Here is a 25,716-nt window from a genome sequence, read left to right on the forward strand (position 1 = left end):
TCATCTCCAAAATAGACCCGTATAGGCGCGACTGACTATAAGAGGGAGTGCGGCCGCACAAATCTGGGTAAGGAACATAGACACAGACAGTCGCGCCCGCGCTCGAGAGAGGCGCACCCGCAGCACCAGGCCACGCGGCCGTGCCATAGTCGCACCCGCCCGTGCCTGGTAATTGTGTAGCCCTCTTCAGCATCATGTTGATGCCCCTCGTGCGTTCCACTCATTGCTCTGTATAAACACGGGACCTTGCAGTTTCCAAACTCCTTGTTTGTTGGTTAAACACTAGAAATCGTGCACCCACCTCTTGAATGCACGGCTTGAGGTGTTTGGGAACTTGCACTTATTAATGCTTGAGCTTCAAATGGAGAACATTGGGCATCCTAATCAATGCCAAACTTGGAAAGGGGCCTTGGGAATCTGTTGATAACGACCTTAACCTGGAAAATGAAAGAAAACAAGCAAATAAATGGAAAAATAACAAAATAAACCAAGAAATGCATAAAAAAAGAAAAATCAACTAAGTGAAGAGTAAATTAAATAAATAGAGAGCAAAACTAAAGAGAAAGGAAAGGAAAGAGCTAAAAAAGCAATCTAAAATCATCCTAAAAGAGAACAAATGAGTGCAATAAATGACACTCATCAAATTCCCCCAAGCTAGACTTTTGCATGTCCTCGAGCAAAACAAAGCAAGAAAGAATAAGGATGAAAGACTTATTCAAAAAGGAAAAAAAAAGAAAGGCAAGAGAAGAGAATATATACTAAGACTCACTAATGTAGGAATCACAGTTGTTTTTAGCTACAACAAGCCCTTTAAACTCCAAAGTCGCCGATGAGGACGAGCGAGGTCTCATAAAGGTTTCCTAAGAGCTTAACCCATAACTCTTTGAAATACAACGAGGCAAAATCATTTAAAATGAACCAAGGTAAATATAAAATTCAAAATAATAGCTCTTAATAAGGATCTTCACAAACGGTCAAATGCAAATGAATGAACACCTTTCTATATGATAAGGGTATGCATGCCTCAAGATATCCACGGTTGATTGAAACATAAGGTATGCTAAGCGTAGAGAACTAATGAGGCTCAATCTACTTTCATCACAACCAATCTAACCGCGTTCTCCCAATGGCTTCAAATCTTCCCTTTGTAAGCGTCTCTATGGTTCCTCGAAGGAACCGGTAAACAGTAAAATTTAAGGGTTCTCAACATCTTGACCTTGCATCCCTTTTCCTTAGGCTTTAACTCATAATGCCCTCCCTCGGTATATGAATCAACCACTAGGTCGAAAGGACTTTCCCAAAGGTTGTAACGTAAGGGAAAAAGGTTGGGGGTAGGACTAAAGTTTAGATCTTGGTAGTACACCTAGGTTATGAAGCAAAGATTGGCCAAACTTCGACACCAAAACCACGAAGTCACCAAACAAAAACAAACTAAAACCCCCAAGCTTATTCAAAGCTATATCTGCAAGCACATATACAAAAAGCTTAAACGCTTCTACCCCAAGCTAAAAGGAAGCATTGTCCTCAATGCTTGAAAGAGAAAAGAATCACATCAAAATATTTTGAATTTTCTCATTTTCATTTTTTCTATTACCATATTTTTCAAAGTAATTTTCCTTGCCTCTTATAACATGGACGACCTTTTCATTTTGCAAATATTATGTCCTTGCCTTGTTTAACTTTGGACGGCTTTTTCATTTATTCACTTGCCATTATTCACAATATATACAAAATACGAGATTGCTTACAAATAGAACCAATATCCAACCTTTTATACCACAAACTCCAAAAACATGGACATTTGCTTCACAAAAACTAAGAATGGAACAAAAAGAAACAAAAGGATAAAAGTTCTAAAGATGTGGTTTGAAAAGAAGGGGAAAGGCTTAGTTGGTTAGCAAGAAGGAAAATGTAAACCGAATGGACAAAAAAGAAAGAAGAAAATCCTAGAAAAGAAAAATTACCACCCTGAAAAACTTGTCTTCGTCCTTCCTAGTTGGTTCCGGTCACGTGTTGAGAATTATGAGTCATGATTCAAGATTAGGAATGAGAAGGTCAAGGATCCATGCCGCACAATTAAAATATGATGGAGGCTTGAAAAAGAAAAATCCTCACGGTTGTAGAAAAAACTCACTAAAGTTGTCAAATCTACCAAAGGAAGTAATTCCGTCTTATCACAAACCAAAAGAATCCGGCTTCAAGGCCCCAAAAGGTCTAAACCGCTACCTTAGCATACCCTATCCTAGAGACAACCGTGAATATTCGCAAAGCATGCATGCCAATAAAATATAGGAAAGCAAACATTCAAAGGCAAAATTCCGAATTGTAGAATGTCCAAAGATAAGAGCTGAACAAGTAAAAAGAAATATATAGCCTCAAAAATGCATTATTGTTTAAGTTTATTTTATTTATATACTTTTTATTTATTCAGTCAAATTTTTATTTCATTATTTTTTTTTTTGAAATTAGAAAAACGAAGAAAGAAAGAAAAAATAGAGAGAAGAGCACAAAAATGAGAGCAATCACAAGTAAAACCCAATCGTCAAACAAGCGGTCATTCGGCAACAACGCCAATGACCCCAATCACGCTAGGTGTTACAAGGCAAACATCCTCGAACGATCAACTCATTCTAATCTAAACCTAATTTATGCAAACAAGAAAAATAAAGGAAGAAAAGAAAAAGAAAGATCTCACCGGATACTCCAAGCAATGCTAAAGATTATGAAAGAAAGCAAACGCAAACCGCCAGTACACTCCAAGAGCAAATGCAAGGATAACATAACAGGAGAGAAAAATAAAGCTATATACATAAAAAAAAATTGTTAGTAACTTCCATACAAAATCAAACAACATCATAGGTGACATAAATGATCAGAGAAGCAGAGACAGAGAATCATACAGAAGAGAGAAAAATATCCAATCAGAAAGTAATTAATCATCAGGAAGACATATATCAAGAACTAGATCGTCAATATATCATCAGTAGCAGAAACCATCAGACAGATAACAAAACCAAGAAACGTCGGTAGAATACTATCGCAGGGAACAGATAGCAGCATAAATCATCAGTACAGAAAAACAACAAGTGTTAGATAATACCATAGTAAACCAAAAAAGCAAGGGGAGATAATACCATAGTAAACAATAAAAGCAAGGGAGAGAGACAAAAACCACATCAAACATAAGAATATTCCCATGAGCTACCCCCACAAGCTAAAACCAAGCTACAAGCTAGCAATGAAACTAAAGAAAAGCACACAAGCATAAAAAGGAGGGTAGCTATTATGGTATCACTCGGCACTGTGGTAAGGGGTAGAATGAGTACTCCCCTAACCAACATCAGAAGAAACCTGGCTAGTAACATCATCCAAAAGCATAATGCCCTTACCCTTTAACCTACTTGCCCTCTCGGTTGTATCCCTAGAAAAAATGTGGGACCAATCATCAAGGACCAGCTCACCTGATAACCCCCATCGGTCAAAAGTCTCAGGTGAGGGAAAAGGGTTAGGGTTTACCGGATCGTATGTAAAATCACACACTCCCAGCCTCTTATAATCGTAAGAGGTCAGGGAGGTCCCCCTAATGGCATGGGGTGGAAATTAGGCCCATCCCAATAAGAATAACACAAACTAGTGCCGACGGTCTCATCAAACGGCTCCCACTGAGGCACGGGACCCTTTTAGACCGGGAGGTACGGGTAGTTAACATATGATTGGATATCCCCCTTCATGACATGAAAATTGTGGGCTTGCCTAGAATGATAGTCATAGCCTATTACAAAATTGTACCCCAAAGGTGAACAATTTAGAACATTCGCTATAGAAACAATTTTCGCATGCAAAACAGACAAGTCAATAGTAGAAATAGTGGAAGAAGAGGGAGGAGTTGAGGATGTACCTCCCCAAGAAGATTTACCTCCCCAGGATGAAGAGGGAGAAAGAGGGAGATATGGATTATGTCGAAGGTTATGGAACAGAGCTCTCTTGAGGGCTTCATCAATTGGCACCTTGTTAGGTCTCCAAGGAAGAGGGGTGTCCACTAATCTAACCATAGCCTCGGGGTGAGGGATGGGGCACCAATCCGTAGTCCTTGTAACTTTACAAATGTACAAGTTTGCTTTGGTGGTGCGCTCTAGAAATTGTTGATTTTTCATGGCATAGATGCTTCAGAAGTGGTAAGGGGATTTCTCCCTTTTATTATGGATTGGTTTAAGTGACTAGAGCATTGCTTCATACCTCTTGTTGAGGGAAAGAATTAGAATGGTAATCATAGCCCCTAATTAGATAATCCCGGAGAGAAAAATACCATATCTTATATCATGAACGATCAAGCAAATGCGAAGTGAAGTCAATGACCGCCATCCCTTCTTTAAATGGCTTATCCGCTAGCCATAACCAACTCAACTCCTCTCGGCAAATAGCACCAAGGGACTCCTTGGAGAAAAAAGCATATGTAAGAAGATCGCTAATATACCTCAAGGCCGCATGAACAATTAATGTCGTTTTTGAATATCTAGGACTATATGAGTCCTCGTTAGAAATATGCCTCCACCACTTGAACTCGCAATAATTGTTATCACGTTGCAAAGGCTCAAATAGTGGTTAAATAAGTGGGACATCCTCACTTGGAGTTGGAAACTTGAATACCTCATTGAGATAGGAAAGAAGCACTGAATGATCATTGTTGAAGACTTGAAATGAAAGTCTTAGAGAAGTTTCACCTTCTAAATCCTCCTCATGAACCTCAAGAGAAGAGTGGAATTTAAAAGTAATCAAAGATTAGGTAGGAGCATGAAGGCTTAAGAACTCCTCTAAACCCAAATTCCGAGCCAAGAATCTCACATCATCGACAATACCCAACAAAGTAGTTGCCGACGAATCATTGAATCTAGTAGAAAAAGTGTTCGAGTTGAAATCTTGGCAAATCTTTCCCAATGCTCTTCTTTTATAAATTCAATTCCATAAGTCACTGTGATGTGGGGAGGAGGAGGAACCACCTCCCTATAGGTAGAGCATCTACCCCTCTTAGTTCGACGGAAAGGAACCATCTACACATTCAATTTAAAAATGCTCTAGTGAGTAAGGACCATGAGCCACAATTATGCATCATGAGCAACAACACTCCAAACCATCATCAAAAATCAACTATGCACATCAATATTTCCAAATCAATATAATCAAACAATAGGTCCAAAAAAGGTAGAGCTAGAATTATAGTACGTTCAAGCAAAATAATCAAACACAAGTTCATACAATCACCAAAATTTTATTATTAACACAACAAAGGAAGTAGATATTAAGCAATATGGATACAATAATAAGGCTAGAAAAAAATCAATTTAAGCACTCATGAACAACCAAGGTATGGAAGGCTTCAGCTTATTAGGAGTGTTCTTTTTGGTATTCAGGCTTATTGGGTTCAAATTTTTATCTTACCAAAGAAGATTCTTAGAGAAATTGAATCTAGGTTTAGGGTTTTTTTCCAGACTGGTAAAAGCACTTATTCTAAGAAAGCTTCTGTCTCCTGGGCTCATATGGCTCTTCCTAAAGTTTGTGGTGGCTGGAATATTACTCTTCTTAGTGATTGGAATAAGGCTTCCATCTGCAAAATCCTTTGGGATTTGGCTCATAAATCAGATAATTTGTTGGTCAAATGGGTTCATATATACTATTTTAACAATAAGGATTTGTGGTCTGCTTCTATTCCTAACAAATGCACATAGGTATTGACGAAAAACTTGAGTTGTAGGAATATTATTGAAAGTGTTGGTGGTTGGACTAGTGTTATGCATGCTGGTAAGGTGAGTATTGCTAAAATCTATCGCTAGGTAGACCTCAAGCCCCTAAAGTCAGGTGAAACAGAATTACCTGTAATAATTCTACTTCCCCTAAGAGAATTTTTATTACTTGGCTAACCTTGTTGAACAGATTGGTTACTAAAGATAGATTACTTCAATGGAATATTACCTGTGATCCTACTTAATTCTTTTGTCAGAATAGCAGTGAATGTGTCTCTCATTTGTTCTTTCTGTGTCCTTACTCTAAAGATATTTGGGAACGTATTCTTAATTAATTGAAGATTCAGAGGCCAGCTCAAGATTTTCATAATGAACAACAATGGCTTCTCATGAACTCTAGAAGATCTAGCAGCAAGGGCAGAATCTATATTATGTGTTTTGCTGAGGATATTCATCGTATTTGGCTTCAAAGGAACAATATGATGTTCAATGGCACCTGTTTTCCTGCAGATCTGGTGTTTAGGAATATTTCTTATAGAGTGGCTGTTAGATGCAGGGATGCTGATAGGTAATTATTTTTCCTGTGATTTTCTAGGTTGGTTCTCTGTCAGCTTGTGTTTTTGGGTTGTTTTTGTTGCTTTCCAAGTCTGTAAATTGTTGTGTTGTTGTGATTCACCTCTTTTGTCTAATCCTGCTGTTTCTTCAGCTGAGTCTAGGGAGAGGTTGGAGTCCTTTTTATAAGTTTGCAGTTCTGTTGCTTGATTCTGTTTTGTGGTTGCAGGCTGTTGTCCTGCTATTTGCTTTGCTTTTGGTTTATCTGGTCCTGGTTTAATAGAACCCTTCCTAGAAGGTGGTTGGGATTCTTTGGTCTAGTTTGTTCTTGTTTCTATCTAGAACCCTTCCTAGAAGGTGGCTAGGGTAGTTACTGGAACTGTTTTTTTGGTGGTTGTTTGGCTTGTTGTTTCAGGTCTTTTGGTGTTTGGTGTTTGGTGTTTGTTACGACTTAGCTTTTGTAAGTTGTAACTCTTCTCTTTTGGTAATAAATTCTCTATTTACCAAAAAAAAATAAAAACAACCAAGGTAGAAATTTTATCATAAGAATCAATAGAAAAGAAGAAATCATACCTTAGATTGATGAAAATTCACAAAAAAATGGAACGCGCACAAAGCACTAACACACACAATCAATTTAAATTGCAATAAAAAACCCCAATCCAAAGGGTACCCAAAATTCCCAACTTTAGGAAAAAGAAGACCACAATGAAAGTGTAAAGTGGGGATTAAGAGTAATAAGCAACTAGATGAAGTGAAAAATGATGAAATTTTAGTAGTAAAATAATGAAGGAAAATGGTGATGATGCTTGAACAAAAATCGATTGAAAATGATATGAAAGGAAAAGAGAGAAAATAAAGAAGGTTGGTGCGTTTATGGAGCAACAACAAGGGGTGCGCGGCTGCGCCACCAGCCTGCGTGCCCGCGCCACCAGGCTGCGTGCCTGCGCCGCGCCACTGGGAGATTGGAGTATGTGCTCCCTATGGACTTATGAGTAATACTCCCACACCATATCCTTTTTTATTGGATGCGCCTTCGAAGTACATTACCCATTTGTTATCTTGTGTCATGAGAATTTCTTCATCCAGAAGATAAGTAGTTTCTGCATGACTTGTTTGAATAGGATGTTGAAAATCGGATTTGACTTTTCCCTTTATTGATTTTTCAGGGATATATTTTAGTTCGAATTCGGCCAACATTACCAACCACTTGGATATTCTTCCTTGTATAAGTGGTTGTTCAAACAAATACTTTATCGGATTTTGTTGTGAAATCACATTAGTAGTGTATGGAAGCATATAATGTCGTAGTTTTTTAGTTGCTCAAACTAATGCTAAACTTGTTTTTTCCAAGGTGCTATATTTTGTTGCATATTGGATGAATTTCTTACTTATGTAATATATTACACGCTCGACTTTTTCTACCTCTTGTGCTAACATGTCCTCTGCGGCCGTGTATGTTACTGTGATGTATAGCCTAATAGGTAGTTTGGGTACTGGTGGTGCTAAAATTGGTGGACTTTTGAGATAATCTTTGATTTTATTATAGGTTTTTTGGCATTGATCGTCCCATTCATGTTTTTCCTCTTTTTTAAAATTTTAAAATATTGGCTCACAAGTCATTGTCAATTTGTTGATAAATTGACTAATGTACAATAGTTTACCAAGGAACCCCCTAATTTCTTTTTTTGTTTGAGGGGGAGACATATCAACAATTGCCTTTATTTTGTAGGGATCGATATCAATACCATGTGTGCTTACTACGTATCCGAGTAACTTGCCAGAAGTTACTCCGAAGGCGCATTTTTGTTGGTTTAATCGCAATTTATATTCTTTTATGCGAGTGAATAATTTGCGTAAAGTTTTTATGTGTCATATTCTATCTTTGGACTTCACAATCATATCATCCACATATAATTCTATTTCTTTATGCATCATATCATGCAAGAGAGTCGTACCCGTTCGTTGGTACGTGGCTCCTGCATTTTTTAAGAACAAATGGCATGACTTTATTGCGATATGTACCCCAAGGGGTGATAAAACATGTATTTTCTTCATCTTATTTTGCCATTAGTATTTGGTTGTAACCTGTGTATCCATCCATAAAGGATAACACCGCATGTTCAGCCGTGTTATCTACCAATATGTCAATGTGAGGTAGAGGAAAATTGTCTTTAGGGCTAGCCTTGTTGAGGTTCCTAAAGTCGACACACATGAAAACTCGTCCATCCTTTTTAGGGACTAGGATGATGTTTTCTACCCATTCTGGGTAATTACATATGCGTATGAAACCAGCGTCTAGTTGCATTTGTACTTCTTCTTTTATTTTCCAAGCGACGTCGAGTTTCATTCGTCGAAATTTTTGTTTCACTGGTTTAGAAGTAGGGTTCAAGGGAATGCTATGTTCCGCAATTTCCCTATTTATTCCAGGAATGTCCTTGTATGACCAAGTGACACGTCTTCGAGTTCATTGAGCGTCGATATAAGGATCGATCGCTCTTTCAGATTTAAAGTTAAGCAAATTTTGACTTCCCTTGTGTTTTCATTAGTTCCTATATTGATTGTTTCAGGTTCTTCAATTATAAGATTCTTTTATTGTCGTTCATTCATCAATTCAACAATTTATTAATATTTTTGTCTTCATTAGATTGATTATTATAGCATTCAAAAGATTCAAGAGAAGGAATGTACTCGGAAATAGAGCTCATATTATTGAAATAAAAAGAAAGAACATCAAGAGAAGAAACCTTTTGGGATCTTCATCCTTAGAACTAGAAAAATAAGACTCAGTAATGGCCAAAGGCCTAAACATTCAGCTTCCTTAAAATCTAAAATGGATTCATCGTCAGATTTTTCAAACATCTTCCATTCATTAGTGATGATCTCAAGTTTATCCCCTTTGTGGTTAGTCCATTTGAAGGACTGCCTCCATCCATGCTTGAAGGTTTCATTAGAAGGGGTGATCAATGAGTTAAGATCAAAGGCTTCATCTTGGATGACGTTCTGATTAGTCATTGTAGCAACATGGTTTTTCTCTAGTCTAAATAGCAAGTTGAATGCTTGCCTATCATAGCACCCTGGAGTTGGGTGTTTTGATTGAATGATTTCAAAATCGTCACTCAAGAAGTAGCAATCATGGAATATTTTGAATCCAGGCTTCTTGATACCTTCTAGAACTAATGGTTTTGGAAAGTCATAGCATGGGTAATCTTCTCCCTCCCTAATGAATTCTCCATTAAGGGTTTGATTGTAAGATGGGAGTAAAGTGATTATCCCTTTCTTATTGTTGTCTCTACGTGCTTTGATTTTAGGACCGTGAGATTCTAGTTATTCTTTGGTTGGTTTATATCCCAACCAAAAAGAGAAGCATTTCTTTGGCATAGGAACTAAAAGAGATTTCTTCATTCCTATTCCCAAAGGCATCCCCGGAAAGTAACTACTCTTAAATAAGATGTTGTTTACTATTGGGGTGGAATATGGATCAAGCTTGAATGGTTTTTCATAGCTTTCCTCCATTTCTAGTGTGCGAATTGCCTCCGCGGGGAATCCCCACATGTCCTCTTCATCATTATCATGGTTTATTTCTAGAAGTGATTGATCATTTATTGCTATTTTGAGAGGAGAAGCGTGTATAGTCATGGGAAGACCTTGATAGTTCAACCTAATCATTTGATAAAGTGAGGATGGTATTGCACCAAGATCATGTATCCAAGGACGTCTAAGAAGAAGATTTAATGTAGGTTTAATGTTCATGACATGAAATTCAACCATCTTTTGAATTGGGCCTGTGGTAACTGGTAGCTTAACAGCTCCACACACTGATCTCCTCGAGTTGTCGTAGACCCTAATGCTTTGTGTTGTTGATTGGAAATCTTTATCTGGATTAAGGACCAAGTATTTTGCAATTCGTAATGGGGACACATTTACAGCTGACCTATTGTCTACCAATGTAAGAGGGATGTTGTATCCCTTGCACCCCAAAGTTAAGTATAATGCGTTGTTGTGGATAGTGTCTTTTGAAGGCAAATCATCACTAGTAAAGATGATTGATTTGTCCGATTTGTCGCTAGTAAGCAAGCTAATGAGATCTGGGGGAGTTGTGTTCGTACTTACAAACAAAGTCGTTAGAGCATTCATAAGAGAATTTCTATGTTTCTTAGAAGTACTTAGGAGTTCCCAAATTCTAACATTCGCCTTAGATTGGCGAAGTTGTTTAACCAATGCATCTTCCACCTCAAGTGGAGGTGGTATTGAATTTTGAACATGACTTTGAGTTTTATTTTGAGTGGTCGAAGATCCATTTGGTGGTGCTTGATAAACTCGCCCAGAAACGAGTTAGATGATCTATCTCATTTGGCTTAGTTGTAGAACTTGTGAACCAACTTTCTTCTAGAGGCTTTGAGTGTGCCTCTTTTTCAAGATGCTCCATGAGTTGTAATTGATGCCATTATCATCTAAGGAGAGATTTGATAATTCTTGTAATTTCCCCAAGAAATGATCTGAATCAAGCGCCCCACTTGTCTCACTTTGTAAACAAGGTGGAGGTGGGACAGCGGCGTACTTAGAGACATACAGTCTTGAAAGTCGTCATCCCATAACTCGCACACTTCATTAGTTTCCTCTATGAGTGTTGTGGTTAGATGCTTCCCTATGGGTGTGATGCAGTCACTTCCCATATGATCCTCATCAATGTTTAATTCCCCTAATGGGGATACATTGTTGTTGGGTTTAGGCGTGGGAATTCTCTCATCGTCTACTAGATCTTTAATCTTCTTCTTTAGGACAAAGCAATGTTCAGTATCATGCCCAACACCTCTTTGATACGCAAAATAGGCATTTCCATCTCGATTGTATCTTCTTTCTGGTGTAATGGGTGGCGTTGGCCCTATTGGTGTAAGTAAACCTTTTTCACTTAATTTTTCTAACATTTTTTGTAACTAACAGAAGATTGTGTAAATTTTCTTTTTTTTCATCCATCTTCTTCGAGGATCATTACTGTGATATTGATTTGTACTATTATATTACATAGATGTCATAAATACATCAATAGAGGATGAAGTAATATCATTCCTCTTCTTGTAGTTATTCTTAGGTTGATGATGAGGCTTATTTGCTTTTTCTTTAGCAAGATCATCTTCAATCCTAGTAGCCATGGAATAGACCTTTTGAAAAGTGTCTAAGCCAAGGTAGTGTAGATGTTTGTTGTACTTTTCATGACAATTATCAATGAACTTTTGAACTAACTTGAGTTTAGGTGGGCTTTAGGTAAGAATGGCCACCGTTTCTCGCCATCTACTATAGAAAGCAAGGAAACCTTCATCGTCGTCTTGCTTAAGCATCTCAAGTTCACGTAGAGTCAATTTGAATTCTACGTTATTCTCATATTGGGTGATGAAAGCCGAAACTAGCTACATCTTCCCATGTTATTTTGAATTTTGCATCTAGCCCACAGAGTACCACTCTCTCACAGATGGGTCTAAAGATAAAGGAAAAGTTAAAGCGTAAAGCTTAAGATTATTAGTAAAACATATTAAATTATTTTTTTGATTATTAGTAACCTTGAATATTGGCAAGTCCGTAGCTACGAACTTTTCTGTCAAAGCAAGTCCTGTAGGAGAAGCAAACTTTTCTACCTCAAAGTACTTGTTCCCCATCGTAGAACAAAGAACAAGCTTCTCCTATGACTTTCTTTATCAGACAATTGTTCCATCTTTTGTTGCAAGGTCAAAGTTTTGGCATTTTTCTTTTCAGCCTTTTCAAGTTTCTTAAATCTTCTCTCCTCGACCTCAAAGCCTTTTCTTCTCTCAAACGAGCAATATCTTCTTGAAGTTGCTCTATGGTTGACATTGTTGTTGGAATATTATTAGTTGTCGAGGGAAGGTGGTTTGAAAGGAGTGGATTGTTTGATGGTAAATGTAGAATGCGAGTGCCCGGGAGTCTTCGTTCCCAAGCTTGGAAACAAGCCCTAAAAGAAGTAAGAAAGGATAAGTAAATCGATATGCTTGTTTTAGGAGACGAAAGAAGAAGAAAGAAAGAAAAAAACGCAAGATATTGTTTGAACAAATCAATTTTTTCTTCGAAGAATTAAAAAAGGTTCATAACAATAGCGCGCACAAGTAACCAGGTTGCGTGCAGAAGGCGTGCGCATCCTGGCTCTTGCACTGGTGCCACCTGCTCGTGTAAATTTTTTTAATTCGAGCAGTTTTTTTTGTTTTGGGTTTCATTTTTTTCGATTTTTTGATGTTATTTTTATGTTTCTCCTCGAATACGACTCTAAATTGCGAAGGGACAACTTTGTAATTAGGAACCTAAACCAAGCTAATAGAAAGAAAAAGCTATCCTAAACACGTCACACATAGTCATGTAATCACATAAGCATATTGTAGGCGTCGCTCGAAGTGTGCCTACGTTAAAGCATGTTGTGAATATGCTTGGCACTCATATGAAGTGGGAATTGACATATACGATTAAGCACAACAATTAGGGACAAGAAAAGTAGGGAGCTGCCAACAAGTATTTAAGGAACTTGTAAACCGTTCATAGTTCATTTAAGGCAACCACAAATAAAAGGACAACGAAAGGCAACAACAATTGACCTGTGAAGGTTACACCCCATTCATAATCCATGAGATTACTAACTCCATATGGTTCAAAACCACGAAAGGAGGATCGGGTATGATGGTACGAAGTGAGTCATGGAGTCACATTCGCCCGTATTGGCCTCTACTCTATTCTTATGGAGAAAAGCGATTATTGCGATCTCAAAGGCATACAAACAAAGATTCAATTCACTCCAAACTATTACTAGGCTAAATTGGTATAATACTAATGCAACACATAATTCTAAAATATTTGTGATCACTTGATTAAACAACAAGATTAACAGGAACCTAAAACAGTTGTCCAAATTATCTTATTAGGTGTGATTTTCAATTACATATTCCCTTTAAACATGCGATATGGTTATCATAAATAATAATAGAGTAAACATTAATATTGAAAGTAATTTAACAATAAATTATTATTAAAATCAAATATAAATAATCCTGATCATGATACTAGCAATATTAAAATAAGACTAATTAAGTGATTCAATTACTCACTTTCCGCATTTTCTTGAAATGCTATATCATGAATAAACTGTTAGTAACTTCAATAAAAAATATAAATTAAATTAAAAATTAAATTAAATAAAGGTAGATTTGATTTGTTCCAAACCCTCAGTCAAATATACCTTTCACGCCTTGGTTTAAGTATAGAACTTGGGTATTGTATGGAGTCCTTGGAGTGCTTAGGAGAAGTATAATGGAAGATTAGGGAGGCTAGTGTTTAAGCTATAATTATTTAATGATCAAGCTTGTTGATAATTGAAAAAGGGGAGATATGACCTCTATTTATAGAGAAAAAGAAGGGTCGAAAAAACAAGATAAGATCCGAATTAAATCGAAATAAAACTCGATGGACCGTAGTTTTTGCGGTTTTTGTTTTTATCATATCTTTTGAACAAGAACTCAGAATAAGATAAATAATATAACGTTGGAAAGCTCTTGTATTCTAATTTCTAAACCAATTAAAAACAGATTAAAATTCCTTTTAGAATAAAATATTTGGACGAAATATTTGAACGGGGTCAGCTTTGGATATAGTTTGATTGATATTTAATTCATATCTTTTTCGTTATAGCTCGGAATTTATATTATAATATATCATTGGAAAGATAATTTCAATGTCAATCCAAAAATATAATATTTGGGTAAAAAATATGAGGCACAAAAATAAAATCAGTCTATCTTTGAACGTCTTTCAATCCGGATAAAATTAGGACTTTCAAAATGAAAAAGTTTTATTCAATTTCAAACTTTTTAATCTTTTCTTTTCAAAAAGGATAATTAATATATTTTAGAAGCTGATAGAAGTCTCCAATTAATCCTAATTGGATTAAAAATGGAATTAAATCCTTTAGACCCTCCACATGACAATTGGGTCGTAGGTAATGTAGGCTTAGGTTCGGTTTTGGCTCAGTTTAATATTTTGGCCATAACTTATTAGTTATAACTCGCATTTGGGTTTATAAAATATCGTTAGAAAGATCTTTTAAAGCCCCATCCAATTATTAAATCATTTGACCCAGATTATGGACCAAAAAAAATTGGACAAAACGTTTTTATAAAAAGGACACGAAATGAATGATTTTAAAGGACACGAAATGAATTATTTTGGGTTTAAAGGCATGAAAAGAGGAAAATAAATGACGGTTTGGGGAAATGGGCTAGGAATTGGTTTGTTTATGAAATTTATATATGGATTTAAGCACTCCAAAGATTAAATACACAACCTGAACAATAATGGCGGTGAAAGGTTGTTCATCATCGGGTTTAGTTTGGGGAGACATTTTTAGGTGTCTACAGAAGCCCCAACTTTGACTGAGTTTGTGGAAACTACAGTTATGAAAACAATAGTCAAAGTAGTCGATTGGGACGGAGAATGATTTAAGACGTTCTACAATCCTAAATCACCTTATATACGCTGATACCTGCAGAAAAATGTTAGTTCTACAGATAAAGGAGTAAAGAGATAAAATGCGTATCTCACACTAGTGTATCGGTGACAAATATTTTTGGTAGCTTCCTATGGTTGAAGGAATCCACTGGCTGACGTTTGTTGAAATGCTTTCCATGCTTGAGGAAAGCCGGCAGATGAGTTTGGTAGCTTTCTAAGCCTGAAGAAACCTACCGGTTGATACTTTCCATGCTTAAGGAAAGTTAACATATGAATTTGGTGTTTTTCTATGCTTGAAGAAACCCACCAATAATACTTTCCATGCTTGAGGAAAGTGGACAGATGATTTTGCAGCTTTATATGCTTGAAGAAATCCACTGGATAATACTTTCCTTGCTTGAGGAAAGTCGATAGATGATTTTGGCAGGTTTTTATGCTTGAAGAAATCCACCAGATAATACTTTCCATGCTTTGAGGAAAGTTGGCAGATGTTGAGATTGCAAGTCTCTGTGTATCGACAACCTTGCGCCGTGATATGATGATGGTTCGATTGTCTCCGAACGTAGGCTGCAATTGGTTCGTATGTCCCTGAACGTGGGCTGTAGATGGTTCGCTTGTCCCCGGACGTGGGCTGTAGATGGTTTGCTTGTACCCAAACGTGGGATGTAATTGGTGCGCTTGTCCCCGGACGTGGGATGTAAGTGGTCCGCTTGTCCCAAGACGTGGGCTATAGATGGTCCGCTTGTCCCTGAATGTGGGCTTTAATTGACCTGCGAAATAAAATTTGCCAAGGGACTCGTATATACTATGATTGACTTGACCAACTGACTTGACCAAGTTTGACTTGACACAACATGACATGTGTATAACTTGTGGATGTGTGTGTGCAAACGCAAGCAACAAAAAATGCAAAAGCAAAAATTTTCCGTCATTTTCGTCATCAGACGAGTGGAGGGTACCGACTCTCTCCCGAAAACGAAAGACGTGAAAAATGAAGTCTTTTTTTCGAACTTCCCTCGATAAAAAATTTTGAAAAAGTTTTTGAACTTCACCAAAAGAAAAGACATGAAAAAGGGAAGAAGTTTTGAACTTTCTCGTTAAGCAAGACAAAATGAATCGCATGGATTAAATTGCTTATCTTGAAAATAGTATATGTATGATGCATGTTCTTAAGCTAGGAGGCTAAGGACAATTACAACATGTGACTAGGGCTATACACCGGTCCAAAACCGGACCAGATCTAGACCGGACCTGTTAGGACCGGGACCTAAATAAGCCAATTTTGAGGACCGGGGACCGGACCTGATTCAGCAGGTCAGGGTCAGGTCTAGACCTGAGCTATCAGGTCCGGGTCAGGTCCAGACCTGAACTGACCTGTTTTGTTTTTTTTTTTTTTTTAAAAAAAAAGAAAATAAATAATCTGTTGAACCTGTTTATAGACCTGTTTATGGACCTGTTTACATAAAATATGAAAATATCAATTATAAAAACTACATAAAATCTCTAAGTCTCAAATATAGAAAATAATTCATTAAATTACATAAAGTCTCTAAGTCTCAAATACTAGAAATACATTAATTATCCAAAGACAACTTGAATTTTGGCGAGTTGCTTTCCCTTTGATTGCGTGATTCACACTAATGAGTCCACGAAAACAACTTCATCGTCTCCATCGTTAGATAAATCATCGTCTCCATTTTCACAATACTCCATAAGTTATACAACAAGTAGAGTAGCCTATCCCTGATTTATAAATCTACTCCCAGTAAATTCACAATATAAACAGATTTTAAACTCACAAATTGAAAGAAACCAAAATTCAACATGAATTCAAAACAATTGAACTAAAAAAATTAAAAAACAGTTACTTTAAATAAATAAAAAACTAAAAAAAAAACATGAATTCGAAAAAAATGAACTAAACAACAGAAATTCAACATGAAAACATCAAACAATCATTATAAGCAATTGAAACATGAATAAACATATGAATGCCTCACATTTAATTCAACATTTTAAATACAAAATACCCAATTCAAATATAATTCAATTTAATTAAAAAAAAAGAACTTACAAATCCCACCGTGAAGGAGTTCGTGCAGGTGGAGGAAGATGGTAGTCTGGCTGATGCAGCGTGTGGAGGTTTCCGTGCTACTGGTCTGGTGGGCGGTGGCGACTGGGGTCTGGGCGGTGGCGACTGGTGTCTGTGCAGATCTGCTGCATGAGGGAGTGAGTGTTGGTGTGGTGTCGATGTCGGCTGAGAGAGAGAGTGCGTGAGTGAGGAGTAAGTTAGGGTTAGTGGGTAACTGGGTTACAAAAATGAACAGACTTGTTTTGAAATTTGGATTTTGTTTTTAATAAAAAAGGCATTTTTACCGGGTTTCAGGTCCAGACCTGAAAACCCCGGGTTTGGACCTGATCCGGACCGGGACCGGGAACCTTGATTTTCAAGGACTGGGACCGGACCTGAATCTATAGGTCCGAGTTAGGTCCGGTCTAAACAGGTCCGGGTTAGGTCGGTTTTCAGGTCCGGTCCTATTTATGTACACCCCAACATGTGACACGATGTATGAATAAACTTAGGTCATGGAGCTAATCATCATATATGGTGTAAAGAAACGATCTTGAACATCACTTAGGTTTGGAAGCTAAGCATGTATATAGATGAAGGGATTATTGCATAATGAAAGTTGCTTAGGTCAAGGATCTAAGCACGATATGCTTTGTATGATTAAAAATCATTGATATATAAATGTTTCTCAGCACATTATGCAATGCATGAAACAATAAATATTGCTCAGGTCAGGAAGCTAAGCAAGTATACAATATTTTTTTAATGCATGTTTTCTTGAAAGATGATGAAGCATGCGCGATAGGGAAACAAGATTTCATGATAAAAGTTTCCTAAGGGAAATATGATATGGCTATGTATGGGTGCAAGAAGTGTGTGAAAGTGATACTAAGGTGAGGTTGCAAAGGCTATGGTGAGGGAAATTGATGTGAGAAAAGTCGAGATGGTGACTCTTTAGGCTAGTTAGGAAAAATGATGTGGGTTCAAGCCCCCAAGTCTATATCTAGATGGATAGGGACATAGGATTAAGCATTGGATATTCTTTGACTCAATCATGCATATGAATGTGGTCGCACCTCAATGTGAGGTTGCCTACGTATCTGTTAGGAATCAGGCTGAATGTAGCTCTAACCGAACTTTGCACAAGTATGTGTACACCTCAAAGAGGTCTTTCAAGGGTTGTAATGGTTAAGCTAATAGTTTAAGGAAGAAAGGGGTAAAAGGCTCAAGACCCGAGAGAAGCCCCTAAGATATGCAATATAATTATGTTTTGGATTTTGCATGTTTAATTTTTCATATACTTTTTGTTTTGAATTTCTTTTCTTTTTTTTTCATTATTTTGAATCAATGTAGGCAATCTCAGATCATGCGTTCCATCACTCACTTATCATTCATGTTTCTCAGGCACGGTACAAAGCACTCAATGAGAGACGCAATTCGACACGTGTTCGTATCATAGACATTGGAACACTTGCCTTTAGACATTGTTTTTTTTTTTTAATTTACTTAGTCCTTTTTTTTTAATTTACTTAGTCTTTATTTATAATTTACTTTTTTTTAAACTTGTTTTATGAATGTTACACAAATTGCATACCTTCCCACCCCAGGGTTAAGTGAATGTGGGTTGAACAAATAAGGTTAATCGTTAGACGAGGCTCAAAGTGGTTGATGAAGAAATGGATACGTGATTGAATGGTTAATAAGGAATGACAGGATTGCAAAGGTGCCTCAAGTTATCGGTGTACCTTGTGTTTAGTTCGGTAATTGAGTTTTTTTTTTCTTTTTCTTTTTTGTTTTTGCGAATGACATGATTGAATGAAAAGAAAAGAAATGCTCATTGATGAAAAAGGTAAGAAATGTGACACATAGACACATGGATAAGGAGAACCTATGCTAGACTTTTTAGGGGGAAGGGGTTTGAAACAAAATAAGAAGAAAACATGAAATCTTGGTGAGAAGCTTGCATCGTGCATTGTCTTCGTGGCTGTGAATGACTAACTTCTTGCCGCCTGGTGAGGCAAAAAGTGTATTGTCGTTGATGCTTTGATTGGAAGGAAAGAAGGAAGGAGTGACGTTCCCCTTATTCTTCCAATTATTGCCTAGTGATTTTAGACTCAAGTACTGTTTGAGGATGAATTCACTTAATGCATTCACTCAATACTCGGATTGGAAAGGAAGAGTGTATGAAACAATTTTGAAAACTGATGGAAAAAACTTCACTCATTCCTATTACGATAGAAAATGACACATGCACGGTCCTAGTATACGATCATAAACAATATAGTGCATTACTTGAAGACAAAGTGTGTGCAATGACTAAACACGTGTGATTAGGTGAGTTTATTAAGACGCGTGGTATGATTGCATGGCAAGACATGAAGACGTTGTGAAAAACAAAAGACCCAATGACTAAATAGCACGGAAGACTAAAAGACAAACAAACGTGACTCATTTTGTCCAATTTTAATGTTTGTTGTATTTACTAGGTGAAACGGTCCCTTGAAAATTGTTAGGCATAAATAAGATAAACTACAATCAAAGACAAAGAACACATGTTAAGGTTAGCACAACAATCGATCACAAGAAACTAGGAAGTGGACTAGAATTCTAGAAGAGTTAAGACTCATGGGTATAAAAAAATACATAAATAAAAAACTATAATCCTATATTATATGAGTTGGAACTAATTAAAGGACTTGGCTAAGACTAGCTTGACACGAAAAGATATAAAATATTATAAAAAAAAAGAAGAAAGTTGACGCTAAAAAGAAACCTAAACTGGACAGGTAGTAGTATATCAGTTATACCTTTTGATCTGTGACTCTGATTGAGATGAAACCAACTCCAAATGAAAGATAAAACTTGGAGCTACAGATCCATATGTGGCATGACATGTAACTTATTTAAGAACTCCGGATATGACAAAAACAAGTTGAATCTTGTACAGGATACGAGGGTAAAAATCCGGGTTGACTCAATTATTTTTTTAAAAAAAAAACAAAATCATCGATGACTCAACTCTAAACAAAAAAAAAAGGGTTTGATTAGAGAAATTTTTTTTTAAAAGTCAATAAAAAAATGTACATATAAGCACATCGTCAAGCATGATGCAATCAAGTTTGCAACCTAAAGTCAAGATCTATGTTCCACTATGGTCAAGATTTTGGGTGTCAAAGGGTACCATGGTTAAGAGTTTGGACGCATTAGCAAGGCAGTCTCCCTTGAGGGTTTATGCCTATTGGCAGCTCCGCAAGTTCGTGATGAAATCGAACTCGACTCCATGGTTCAGGTGGATATAAAAACTCGGATGAACTCTTATTGCCATGAACGTTTTCGAGTTAATAGAGCATAAATCCCCCAGGCTAGCCACATACGTAGAACACGTACTATTGTGGAAAAATAGGTAGCCTTAAAAGCATATGCATATGTGACAATGCCAATGGAATCGCAGGACAGACCTAAATGCGACGTTAAAACGTCTATGCTTATGGAAAAATGCCAAATTAATCACAGGAATATTTTTCAAGAATCTTTCAAGTCTCATCCAATCATCTGAATTAAATACCGATCACTCAAATCGATAAATAACCAAGAATCCTCCCCAGTGGAGTCGCCAAATTGTAGGTGTCGCTCGAAGTGCGCCTAAGTTAAAGCATGTTGTGAATATGCTTGACACTCATAGGAAGTGAGAATTGAAATATACGATTAAGGACAACGATTAGGGACAAGAAAAGTAGGGAGCCGCCAACAGGTTTTTAAGGAACTTGTAAACCGTTCACGGATAATTTAAGGCAACCACGAATAAAGGGACAAAGAAAGGCAACAACAATTGACCCGTGAAGGTTACACTCCATTCATGATCCATGAGATTATTAACTCCATATGGTTCAGAACCACGAAAGGAGGATCGGGGGTGATGACACGAAGTGAGTCATGGAGTCACATGTGCCTGTATTGGCCTCTACTTGATTCTTATGGTCAAAAGTGATTCCTGCGATCTCAAAGGCATACAAACAAAGATTCAATTTGTTCCAAACTATTATTAGGCTAAATTGGTTGAATATTAATGCAACACATAATTCTAAAATATTTGTGATCACTTGATTCAACAACAAGATTAAAAGGAACCTAAACCGGTTATCCAAATAATCTTATTAGGCGTGATTTTCAATTACATATTCTCTTTAAACATGCAATATGGTGATCATTAATAATAATAGAGTAAAAACTAATATTGAAAGCAATTTAACAATAAATTGTTAGTCAAATCAAATATAAATAAACCTAATCATGATACTAGCAATATTAAAATAAGACTAATTAAGTGAATCAATTACTCACTTTTCGCGTTTCCTTGAATTGCTACATCATGAATAAACTGTTAGAAACTCCAAAAAAAAATATAAATCAAATTGAAAATTAAATTAAATTAAAGTAGATTTGATTTGCTCCAAACCCTCAGTCGATTATACCTTTCACGCCTTGGTTTAAGCATCGAACTTTGGGTATTGTATGGACTCCTTGAGTGCTTAGGAGAAGTATTATGGAAGAATAGGGAGGCTAGTGTTTAAGCTATAATTATTTGATGGTCAAGCTTATTGATGATTGAAAAAGGGGAGATATGACCTTTATTTATAGATAAAAAAGAAGGGTCGAAAAAACAAGATAATATCCTAATTAAATCGGAATAAAACTCGATAGACTGTAGTTTTTGCGGTTTTTGTTTTTATCATATCTTTTTATCTAGAAATTGTAATAAGATAAGTAATATGTCTTTGGAAAGCTATTTAAGTATAATTTCTAACCCAATTAGAATCAGATTAAAATCCGTTGTAGAATAAAAGATAAGTACGAAATAGTGGAACGGTGTCAGTTTTGGATAGAGTTTGATATTTAATTTATATCTTTTTCGTTATAGCTCGGAATTGATATTATATAATATATCATTGGAAAGAAAATTTCAAGGGTTATACAACAATATAAGATTTGGATAAAAAAATATGAGGAACGAAAATAATATCTGTCTATCTTTGAACGTCTTTCAATCCGGATAAAATTAGGACTTTCAAAAAGAAAAAGGATAATTAAGATATTTTAGAAGCTTATAGAAGTTCCCAATTAATCCTAATTGGTTTAGGAATGGGATTAAATCCTTTGGACCCTCCACATGATCATTGGGTCGTAGGTAAGGTGGTCTTAGGTTCGGTTTGGGCTCATTTTAATATTTTTGCCATATCTTATTCGTTATAACTCGGATTTTGGCTTATAATATATCGTTGGAAAGTTATTTTAAAGCCCCATCCAATTATTCAATCATTGGACCCAGATTATGGACAAAAATTATTTAATTGGACTAAACGTTTTTTATAGAAAGGACACGAAATGAATGATTTTAGAGGACACGAAATGAACTATTTTGGGTTTAAAGGCATGAAAATGGGAAAATAAGTGACGGTTTGGGAAAATGGGATAGGAATTGGTTTGTTTATGAAATGTATATATGGATTTAAGCACTCCAAAGATTAAATACTTTAAGCCAAGTTTAAATACTTTAAGCCAAGTGACGGTGAAAGGTTGTTCATCATCGGGTTTGGTTTTGGGGAAACATTTTTAGGTGTCTACACATACATTAAGCCAAGTTTCACACAATGCATTTCTAAAGTTTTAAGCTTGGGTTTGAAAGTTACCATATCTTAAGGAAAGATGCACAAATCAATCACTCAACGTGTTAACTCATGACATAGCCGTCCCAGCATTTTGTCATTTTGTTGGCGATATGGGTGGGATAATTGTTATTGATTTTGGGATAGAAGCCAAGTGTTGGCAACCCCTAATCAATGAGCCAATCCCCAAAGGTTAAAGTGTGCTTTGATTATAATATCAATATAACAACTTAAAAGTCGGTTTGTGTAATTAAGAAATACTCCCTACGTCTTCTCTCTGTTCGCTCTTCTCTCTCCTCTCTTTAGGGTTTCAATTTTCTTAGTCGTTTAGGCCGGAAATAGTCTAATTTCTTCAGATTTTAGACTATTTCCAACCCTTTTCTTCAATTTAATTTGATTTTTTGTTATTTGATTTGTTTTGATTTGTTTTGTTCTCTCCGTTTATGAGAGTCTGTCCCAATTTTTTTGGGGTTTTCCCAATTTTTTAGGATTTTGATTCTCATCTATGGATGAGAATTTTATTATTAGGGTTTTAATAATAATTGAGAAGGTGATTTGGATTCATATGGGTTTAGGGTTCGTCATCAACTCTACGATCAAAACATCAGCGCAAATTGCGAAGGTCTCTACTTGGAAAGATGCAATGACATCGAAAATCACTACTCGCGTCAAGTTTGAAGCGGTGGAGTGTGATCTATGCGCGATATGCAAAATAGTTATGATTTTGATTGTAAAAGTTATGTTATTTTCTCTAGATCTGTGGTTTACAATTCTTTATTATTGTTGCAGATGTCGTATGGCTATTTATTAATGATAATATTCTTCTTCTTGTCAAAAAAAAAAAAGAAAGCGTGCTTTGATTATGCATGATGCAAAGTAGCTTGTTTGGTTTTTACTTTTGTGAAAAAGGAAGATATTATGCGTTTAAGACTCGTTGTCTAACTAGAGATTATGCAAGTTAATTCTCCTTACAACCCATAGACAACCTAGTGTTGGAAACCTTGGACCATAACTAAAAATTAATCTTGTAACCTCTAAGTCCCCAATGGAGTCGCCAATGTAAGGAGGGTGTTCCCATCGTAGGGGATCTTTTTCCTTAAATGCCCATAGCCCTTTAAAAGCCTAGGACTTTACACTTGTTATGGTGTATTAGGATTTTAATTCCTGACTGTAAGGGGGACCTTGAATTAGAATTGATCCTATCATCACGGTTTTTTGTTAGAAACAAGTAGGAGTCACCAATGAGTTTTAGGAAAACTCATAAACATTGTTCATGCCTTTCTCCCAAGTAGAGTTCAAGGGATAATTATCACGAATCGTAAATTTACACATGCCCAGATTGGTCAAAATAAACCAGAAATGAGTTCGGGAGCGAGGGTACTAATTAAGATAACGTTCCCTTTAGAGGGGAATTGTTATTCTAGCCCTAGTATAGCCTCTACTAGCTCTTCCTTTTCACAATTTTATCACTAAACAATTTATGCGACGTGGTATCTAAAAATAAGTTAGTTGATTTTATTTACACGCGTTAATCACGTAGGAATTACATTGCAAAAGTCGTTATTCTCATTTAATCAATATTAGTGAATAGAACAAAATAAACAAGATTTGCCTTGCCTTAAGTGATCAAACAACAATTAATTATTCAATTCCATTCTTATTTAATGCAAGATACTATGTAAAATTAATTAATTACAAGTTCGTTTAAAGTGATCAAACAACACTAATTAATTAATTAATTAAAGTTATTTTAACCAAGAAAAATAAGGTGATTGATCTAAGTGCTCGGGAATTTACCACTTCTCTTTGCTAGATCTTCATTTAGAATACTTATGGAATCCTTCTTGTTTGGGAACTTTCACCGTAGTAACAAGTATTAAAGGGGGTTAGTGTTTAGGAAAAGAGGGTTAGGTAGTTTACAAGTTCACAAAGTTTCTGCCAGAGTTTTTAGGTTAATATCTATTTGTTTAAGCCTCTTATTAAGCCTCTATTTATAGGGAATGGATACTTTTAAGGTTTTGAGCATTCTGCCGCAGCAAGTGTCGCGTGCATCAGAATGGGTTGTGCACCACAGCCTAGTACAAGTGCATTGGTTGTGCTGCTATGGGCAGTGCAACTAATAGTCTTGCGCGTAGTATTATGGTAGATTCGATTTTAAATTTTTATGAAATTTTGAATCTTCCGCAAGCGCATAAATAGTAGTTGTGCTAGGTGATGAACGTAATCTTGTGAGTTGCGCGTGCCTGACAAGCGCGACTCATTGATATGCGCGCGGATTTCTCTGCGACAACATTGATTTTTATCCGGGAAATTGTTCAATCCTTTGCAACATTAATGGAAAAATGTTTCAAAATGCTCTTTGTGATCTTGGTGCAAGTGTTAGAATAATTCCTTATTCGATTTTTTGGAAGCTTAAGCTAACTGAGCTTCTCCCAACCAATATGACCTTACAATTGGCTGACTGTTCTATTAAGTTTCCTAATGAAAGATTTGAGAATGTCCCCCTGAAGATAGGTGAGTTTACAATTCCATTTGACTTCATTGTGCTTGAAATAGCAAAAGATGGCAATATACCTATAATCTTAGGGAGACCATTCTTAACTTTTTCGGGTGCTTTGATTGATGTAAAAGGTGGCCTTATTACATTGCATGTTGGTAATAATAAGGTGAGTTTTGAGATTAAGTCAATGCAAGAATCTTTGTCTTTTATGAAAGGAATTATGTGTATAAATTCACCACATTCCAATGATAATGTACGTATGCATGTTTGTGTCTTCTACTAACGATGCTCTTGAAGTTTGTGATAATGTTTCTATAAGTGTTGAAAGCAAGACGGTTAGTGAAGATAACATAGAGCCTTCAAAGCTTGTGGATGAGGATGTGATTGATATACCTTTATGGTTTGAGCTCTATCCATGAGAGGATCAGGTTGACTCCAAACGTGTCGATGGTGAGAAGTCGTTCACTACAAGGAGCAAGAAGACAAAAAAAGAAAAAGAGATCTTTCATGAAGAAGAAAATGAAATTGAAACAAAGCAAGCTTGAATCAGAATTATCAACACAAGAGAATGCATCCAACAAAGAAGTGGAGTTGCCAAATAATGGCACGAAGTTTGTTTCCTCTACCGCTTTGGAAAAAGTGGTTTTCTTTGACACTCCGTGATTTAGAGGAAGGGTCGAGATTAAGACCTTA

General features: G+C 36.3%; 1 protein-coding gene across 1 annotated transcript; it reads left to right on the forward strand.

Moving 5' to 3' along the window:
- The first annotated feature begins 24,865 nt into the window (after window positions 1–24,865).
- Window positions 24,866–25,442, forward strand: LOC110735334. Its single transcript, XM_021915508.1, has 2 exons — window positions 24,866–25,178; window positions 25,321–25,442. Exons 1-2 carry the CDS (start codon window positions 24,866–24,868, stop codon window positions 25,440–25,442), a joined length of 435 nt encoding a protein of 144 aa, XP_021771200.1.
- Window positions 25,443–25,716: the final 274 nt, after the last annotated feature.

Source organism: Chenopodium quinoa, unplaced genomic scaffold (assembly GCF_001683475.1).
Source record: "Chenopodium quinoa cultivar QQ74 unplaced genomic scaffold, ASM168347v1, whole genome shotgun sequence".
Taxonomy (NCBI): Eukaryota; Viridiplantae; Streptophyta; class Magnoliopsida; order Caryophyllales; family Amaranthaceae; genus Chenopodium; species Chenopodium quinoa.